The 8,912-nt window shown below is 35.4% G+C and overlaps 1 protein-coding gene across 1 annotated transcript; it reads right to left on the reverse strand.

The window, feature by feature from the left end:
- Positions 1 to 3,362: 3,362 nt before the first annotated feature.
- On the reverse strand, positions 3,363 to 7,069 carry ccr9b (chemokine (C-C motif) receptor 9b). Its single transcript, XM_051882748.1, has 3 exons — positions 6,912 to 7,069; positions 6,509 to 6,549; positions 3,363 to 4,831 (listed from the first exon to the last, which is right to left on the reverse strand). The coding sequence occupies exons 1-3, from the start codon at positions 6,934 to 6,936 to the stop codon at positions 3,791 to 3,793; spliced, it is 1,107 nt and encodes a 368-aa protein (XP_051738708.1). The 5' UTR covers positions 6,937 to 7,069; the 3' UTR covers positions 3,363 to 3,790.
- Positions 7,070 to 8,912: the final 1,843 nt, after the last annotated feature.

The following is an 8,912-nucleotide window of genomic DNA, read 5'->3' on the forward strand; positions in this document are numbered from 1 at the left end:
TATATTGCTTATTGTTAATTTATGTTAGTTTATGAATTAACTAATGTTACCAAATGAGACCTTATTTTAAAGTTTTTTTTTTTAAATATTATAAAATATTATATTAAGCTTCATGATTGTATAATCTGTATAATTGTGTGTTTTTTATACGGTTTAATACTGTGTACATTCATTGTACAGTAGGTCTTGTTACATCATTATATATATTGTTGTGAGGACAAAAACAACCAATCTGTGATTTTGAAATAATTAATAAAAATTTGTGTCAATAAAGTTGTCATAGTGTAACCCAGGTTACTAGAGCCATGCTAAAAGCTGAAAAAGAAACATCAGAATACACATATACATATTTTTATGTTTGACAGCTTCCTCAATTGGTGGGAGTTTAGAATAGCCCTGAAGATCAGCGCCATCCACCAAAGAAAGAAGTGACGAGCCAAATATGGGGCATGCGTGCCACATCTTGGACACCTCAACGTGCACCTCAGGAAAGAACTCAGGAAAGAGCCAGACTCGGCAAATGCCACTGGGGAGGGTTGATTCACTGCTTCTTACTCCGCAACCCCGTTGGGATGGTAGGGAGGAAGGGCGGCTGACTGGAGGTAGACATTTCGTTGAGCAAGAGGGCTATCCTTCTGCGGAGAGTCCCAACGTTCATGGTGTCGCGCTGAGGGCAGTTAGGCTCCTCAATGGCAGCCTCTGCGTGGACACAGCCCAGGCAAAAGACACATGTCATGATCATTGGGGGGTCTATGGGGCTCACACAGACTTCACACAGCTTGAAACCCATAATGTAGGTCTTGCTGAAACTGACTTGCAATCAAAAGATTTAGGTTAAGATATAGGTTGCATTCCCACCTCCTCTTCACATGTTTGAGAAGCCAAATAGTCATAGAATGTGATTTTCCTTCTTCTGTCCTTCTATTTTCCTGGTCTTGATTCCTTTAGGAAAAATCTTGGATCCAAATTGTTCTAGGAGATGAGCAAAAGAGTGTCAAAATGCTGCGCGAGGACTGGCGAGCCACCCATCATATGCCTGAGCCTTAAAAGGAAGTGTATTATACTAAAATTTCAAAAGTATTTGGAATATATATTTATACATCACTGAACACTTGCCTCAGTAGTGAACAAGAACTGTATTCTATTCCGGAGCCACGCCAACTTCCAAAGGACTACACTGCTCTGTAAACCAAACAGAGTGCTGAAACACAACGGAGTAGGAGTGTAAAACTAGAAAAAAAAATCATATCATATCGGAACTGAATTTGAATTGCAACTTCCGTCTTATTGGACACTTTGTATGCATAACATAAGAACATTCAAATTGAATGAGCATTTAGTTGATGTAAACAAGGTCATCTTACCTGTGAATCCTTTCATTGTTTTGTTTGTTTGTTTGTTTGTTTTCTTCATTCTAAAAGGGATTCTATAAAAGAGGTCAACCAAAGCTTGGGTAACATGTGTCACATTTGGTACTGCAAAAGTGACGCAAGGTAAAGAAAAAAAAAAAAGAGTATAACTAGACAAGATTAGTTTAAGTTTAAACTAAATGAGTAAGCGATCTAATTAACCTAAATTAATCTAATAAATTAATTAATATAGCTAATTTGGCTCCAGGGCAAATAAAAAAAATAGGCTTTAAAATAGTAATGAATAGACAATTATTTGATTGGAAGAGAAAATATTATTAATAGTAATAATAGCATTCAAAAATAAGTGAATAGAAATTAATATACAAGATATATCTTACCTCAAAAAGCAACTAAACCAAGAGGTCCATTATAAAGAATTCATTTTTGTGAAATGTTTATTTGAAACTACTGTCATCAGCTTTCTTTCTTTTCCTTTTGTTTTTTATTTGCAAGGAAAAAAAATAGAAACTTCTCATTTGTTTAACTTGTTTCATGTAATCATTTTCTCTTTCACTGTTGAAGTCATTGTCTCTTGAGCGAAAGTTGACTTTTGGTATGTGTGTTACAATGGCCTTTTCCTGGAGTTGCATAACTCTGCATTACTGCTGTGGCAGCTGATATATCAGTGCAATACACTCTGCATACATGGTCTCATTCTGCATCTAATACCATCTGAAACTGCTGTGTCACTTTTGCTTTACCATAACCCACAGTGCATGCCAACCAGACAGTTTTTTCATTATTCAACGTTTTCCACACCAGACATCATAACAGTCATAGTGAAAACATGGCAGTGCACAGAAGCCACATTCACAAACTTTTCTCTTACCACAGAAAATACGTTACACACAGATAAAAAAAACGCCATGTGGCTTTCACTTGGGATTGAACAAAAACAAGACCCGGGGGCCTGATAGTCATATATGATAATTTGTTTATGAATAAGATAACTGATAACAGAAAATATATAATTTGCAAAATTTGTATGGGAAATATTATTGAAATATGTATTGAAAACCAGGGCCAGGATATTCATAAAAAATAATCTTTTGTGTTCCATAGAAGAAAGAAAATCATACGGTTTGAAACGACATGAAGAAAAGTAAATTATGACAACTTTAATTTCTGGGTGAACTATACTTTTAAAACATGAAATGCTTTTATTTTTTATATTTCCTGTAAGTGATTCCGGATTTATCACAATAAATTATTTTCAGCATTAGGCAGGATTTTTAGCAAGCTTTCCATCAGATTCTATCAGCAAGCTGTATTCGTGCCATTTATTTCTTGATATTTTCTTGCGGTTGTGTCTTGTGGTACACCATCTGTTTGTACAGGCATAAATTAACCAACGTCAGTGCCTTGGAGTGCTTCGATCTGGTGCAAAGTCTACTATTTGCCCTTACAACTGAATGAGTTAACCACAATAGTGACCAACCACTTGTTGTCCATTCCTGGGCACACAAGGTCTTTTGTATGTCCTGTTAGACATATGTGGGTGTTTCTTCAACATTAGGCAATTCATTCAGTGATACAGGGGCTGATTTTTATTAAAACTTCCAGATTTCAATTATATTAAAACTGTCTTGTAAGTTTTTATCATGCATGCCTTCATCACTTATTTTTGCTACTTATCTCTGCTACTTAAACTAAAACTAAATACATTTTTAAATATATGTATATATATTTTTTAAATATATAAACAAAGACTGAAATAATCAAACGGTTCCAATATTTGAATGTTTTTGTACATTTTTGATTGTCCCACAGTTCTTCTACAACCAGCAATTTAAGTCAACAATTTAAACTAATGCATGTAAATAATAAATAAATAATAACAAAAATGTTAAAAGAGTTTGTTTTCAAAAAGTTCATGGGACCAAAGTCGACCCTATAGTTGATATAAGTAAATCGAGATTTTATTAAAAAAAAAGAAAATCAGAACTCATGTCATTATCCCATTTTTTTAATACAAAATGAAATCCATTACACTCAACAAATTCTACAAATTCTCAAAATATATGTACACTGTACAATAGTAATTTTGCAACATTTTTTGCTAGAAAAGTATGAAAAGCATGATAGTATACCTCTAGGACACATTATACTGCTCTAACTAGAATCATCCTTAAAATGCTGGTTAAATGCTCATGAACAGAATCTATGTACATAAATCTCCACAATATCCCATCATGTACTCCCAGTGAAATATACAGGAATAGTACATTTCATAGAGCTTGCACAATAATGTTTGTGGTTATAAGGACCTATAACTCTGAACAATAAGTCTATCATGCCATTAACATGCCAATGACACACTCTAGATGAATAAAAAGTTTTTGAAGAAGTTGTCGATATGGTAAGTACAGTAGACAGGCCTATAGGGAAAAAACAGGGGTGGTGTCAGTGTCGGACATAACAGAAGGCCTCTTGGGAACTTGTTGCAGTTTGCTGTTGTCGACCAGTCCTAGGTTACAGGACATGCGCTGAAGCAGGCTCAAGAGATCCTTCCGGAAGCGAACCCCGATAAAGACGTACAGAATGGGATTCAGGCAACAATGTGTGTAGGCAAGACACTTCACAATTTGGCCAGCCATATCTAAGCTTTGCATGACTTCACAGTCCGTTATTGTGGCATTGCTGGCTTGGCCTGCTTCTATAATCAGATATCCGTTGAATGGCAACTGTGAGAGAACAAAAGCAGCCACAACTGCAAAGATGACCCTCAGAGCCTTGTGTTTTTCAAAGCTTCGAGCCTGCATGAGTTTTCGAATAATGACTGAGTAACACAAAACAATGACCAGCAATGGGAGAAGGAAGCCAACACAGATCTGTAAAGCCAACACCAAGACTTTAGTACGATTGTTGTCTGTGATGGAGTATACCATGACACAGGAACTGTGCTGGGGGCCTATGATTTTCACTTTGGCAAAGAGAAATTCCGGTAGAGCTAAGAGGCAAGAGGCGAGCCACACAAACACACAAGTTATCTTACTATACAGCATGCGTTTGTTTTTGTAGTTGTGAGCTTCGGTTACATGGACGATGGCGATGTAACGGTCCACACTAATGCAAGTGAGTAAGAGCATGCTGGCAAAGAAGTTAATCTTGTAGACCGCAGAAACTCCTTTGCAAATGGCCTGGCTGAACACCCAGCCCTGAGCAGCATTTGTTGCCCAGAAGGGCAATGTGCCAAGGAAGAGAAGATCAGCCACTGCCAGGTTCAGCAGGTAGACGTCGGTCATGGTTTTGAGACGGTTTCGCACAGTTGTGAAGATGCAGACAACCAGTAGGTTGCCCAAAGCCCCTATGACAAAGATGATCCAGTAGAGAGGGGGCTCGAATGTCTTACTGAACTGTCGCACTAGTTCTTTGTTACATAATCCACCCAGGTCTGATTCGTAGTCATCATCAGTTGTCTGAATTGAAAAAAAGGATATATTCAGGTGCAATGACCATTTCATTTGATTTACAGATTCACTTAAAAACATACGAATTATCTAAAAGAACATTTTTCTTCTGTAGAGCACAAAAAGAGAAGTTTTGAGGAACACACTGGCCTTTGTTTTTCATGTAATGAAAATGAATGGAGATTTGGAATGTCAAGCTCCAAAATGACAAAAAGCAGCAAAAGAATCATAAGCACAAAAGCAGTCCATGTGACTTTTGCGCTATATACTAAAAGTATTTTGTCTTCTCAAGACGATACATTCATGTGACAAATGAAATTTAAGTTTATTCACTTATATTCTCCCCCAACGCATTTTATTTGCACTTCCACTAATATTAAAACTTGCCGCATCACAATTGGTCACATTCTATTGACATCACAACATTATTGCCATCAAAACTGGTGTGTTCTGTCTTAAGGCACATATTGTAATGGATGCCAACAGTGGAGGACAAGTATTTAAATGAATATAACAAGAACATTTTGGTCTGTTCAACAGTTATATGGTTTCACAAGACTTGGAATATTGTGAATGAGTCATGTGAACCACTTTTATTGCATTTCTCATCCTTTTGGAGCTTGACAACCTTCCGTCAATTTCATTATATGGTAAAGAGTGGCCTGTACATTCTTCAAAATATCTTCTTTTGTGTTCCACAGAAGAAAGAAAGTCATACGGGATTGAAACGACATGAGGGTGAATAAAAGATTTCTGGGTTTAATATTCCTTTAAATTCTCTTTTCTTTTCTTTTTCTTTTCTTCTAAATCCTCTCAGAATGCTGACTATGAAGCTTAGAAGTTTGTTTCCCACTGTCTTTTCAGACAATCTTCAACTCAACTGACAGCCACTTCCTGTCTACAGTGGTACAACAGTCTCTCACCATTTTGCAGCTGTAATCCAGTTGATCGGTAAAGCGTGAATCAGTATGACATCACGCCCCTGCAAACTTTGACAATCTAAATTTACGAAACATATTCCTCTGCTCAGATCAGGTGCAGGTGTCTCTATTGGAGAAACCACACAAGTACACCGCATCCACATCCTCTTTCAACCCTTTCTGAAGCATGCACAAACAGATAGTGTGTCACCCGCCCTGGGGGTCGACATAAACAGAGCCCCTTCAGAGCATGTCAAACACTAGATTCTGTTCCATCCTGACATACATACAGATAACAGATAAAGGATATGTGACGCACACCTTGGAAAATCATTTCATTGTGCACAATGTGGTAACAGTCAAATCTGTATGATCTCAATCCAAGAGGTGCATCAGATAATAAGAGACAAAGATATGAATTAGTATAGATAGTTTCACTTGACTGACACATCAAATGTCCAAATAAGCATGCAGCACTAAAAGAAACAGAGCTTAACCTCTGCTTACTGATAACATTAGCTGTGGGTGGCATTTTAATTTTGACTTGAAGAGTTGTGTTATGACAAAAAAGCTTGATGACATCTTAGAACTTTAAAGTTTAAAAGTGTTACTAATGCAAAATTTGACAAGATATATGTCATTAAACTTTTTAACCCAAATACACAAAATAGAACACTTTTAGAATTTTCCAGAATTTTGGACCCCACAAAAATATTATTAATATATATATTATGTATTATATATAGACAATAATAATACTACTCACCAAGTCAGTAAAATCTGTGAAATTAACAGCTTCACTTTCATCTATTGAGAAACAAATCATGTGATTAGTCCAAAATATCATATGGAAGAGTGAAACAGCCTCCTCAAAGCCCTTCAGCAATAAGTAAGTAAATGTAATTATGTATGTAAATAAATAAATAAACTGTTGTTTAATGTAACCACAAATCATTCAGGTAATATATACACACAGAATTTCAAATCATATGATTCAATGATTCAAATTCATCACATATAGGACCAAAGCAGGTAACAGTTCATAAAAAAAAAAAAATCTCACATAATGGCCTAATATGCCAATATACCTTAAGTCTTTAAACAAGGTGTTTATTATATATACAATCATAGTAAATGAAATACAATTTTTCATGATTTTTGATACTTACAGTCTGAGGTTGTAGAGACATTCATGTTCTGTCTCTTGGTAGAATCACAACAAATAACCAAGAGTATTTCAATGGTTCAGTGATGAATAAGCTTCCTCTATTGTCTTAGACTAGTTTATAACACCAAAAAGTCACGTGTCAGGGCAAAGTGATGTCAGCCCCTTCAGAGGCTCCACACGTTGGTGTCATGTGACTGTTCTGCATAGAAGATGTACAAAAATGCGTTTTAGATGAAGAACAGATATATGTTGCCTTCTGCTCTAAACTGTTGTATCTATCCTTTGTCATTTCTCTGAAGTTGCTTTATGGAGATTTGGGTTGTTATTGCATACCCCTATGACTCAAAAGATGAAACTTTCTGACTTGGTGCTGCTTTTACCATGTACTGTAAGAAAAGGTTTGTAAGTGTTCAATGAACATTAAAAATGATAGCTTGCATGACATTTCTGTGTAGATTATTAATTATTCAAATACTTGTCTTCAGTGAACTTAAATTGTCAAGACTTAAAATCTGCTTTCATTACTATTCAGATTAAGTGACTAAGAAGGTTTTAAGTATATTTCTACTGTTTAAGTTAGCAAACACACACACACACATACACACACACACACACACACACACATATATATATATATATATAATCGGCACATCACATAAACGCTCATGAAATGATAAATGGCATACATAATAGACCTTAAGACTTACACATGAGACACATGTTATGAAACACAATAAGGATAACAATCGGGTAAACAAAAGGGTAATCTCTTAAAAAGAGGAACAAGCACATCACAAGACAATACATTACTAAATGTGACAACAAAATTAATGACAATGATGTAAATAAAACTGACAAACAGTTGTAACCATAGTAATTAATCATGCCCCAGTGCATGCTGGGAAAAGAGCGAATGAGATTGAAACACAAACACATTTTTGTAGGCCTATTTGAAAAATGCATTAAGTCAACTCATCTACTTTGCTTATTCGTTCAATATAATTTAATATTAAAACAACTATGGCTTTGAGAGGAGAAAGAGAAACCAACAGATTTAAAAAATAACAAGAAGAAAGTGAAACAAAAAAAATTACATTTCACCTTCACGTAATGTACCAGACTTCCCTTCATTGTGTTTTCATTGAACTTTCTGTAGAACTAAACATACCTCTGAGCACTGAATACCCTTTAAATGTCATGTGAACAGTCTATAATAAACAGCTGTGACGTGAGCATTAATTGTCCAGTGGTGATGTCTTTGCACTATATATGGCGGTAACTGGTCACATTGGGAATATGTAATTGAATAGCCTATATTTACAGTGAGCACAAAAGTTTTGCAAAGGAACTTAAAAGTATTAAAATATAATTTTTCCTCCCATCTAATTTTTTTTTCCCATCACGATGTCCCTTTAGGGGCTCTGTACAAAACATTTATAAAACAGCAAAAATGTTAAATGTATATACAAAATATATAAAAAACATTATTTTGATCAACAGAAATGACAGTATAAATAATTAATGGAGTAGATTTTTAATATATAAAACACGTGACAACCTGCCCTGACTTGATATTCATAAAAATACCCTGAGGAGTTTGAAAACCAAGGGTGTGTCTCAATCACTTCCCTAGCTTCCGAGCTCGTGAATCAGTATATCGTGTACACGAATTCGGGCACTGGTAAGGACAGTAAAGGACGCTGGTTCACTACACATTGGGACACTTATGACTCCATTTCCGGCGTCCTCATTGTACAACATAACTACTGGTATTTATGAACAACAGCAGAACTGATATCTTTCTGACATTACTTGTAATGTTATTTAAAATACATTATGATAAATTCTTTGCTTGTTACATATACGTGCAACATTTCAGCCGTAAATAAATTATAAATGTTAGCTAAATTATGTCCATTACCTGTCTAGCGATGTATGTTTATGCTGAAATATAATAAAATAATGGTTTGTATGTTTAAAATCACCTATGACGTGTCGTTAT

This window comes from Ctenopharyngodon idella, chromosome 23, assembly GCF_019924925.1.
Source record: "Ctenopharyngodon idella isolate HZGC_01 chromosome 23, HZGC01, whole genome shotgun sequence".
In the NCBI taxonomy this organism is placed as follows: Eukaryota; Metazoa; Chordata; class Actinopteri; order Cypriniformes; family Xenocyprididae; genus Ctenopharyngodon; species Ctenopharyngodon idella.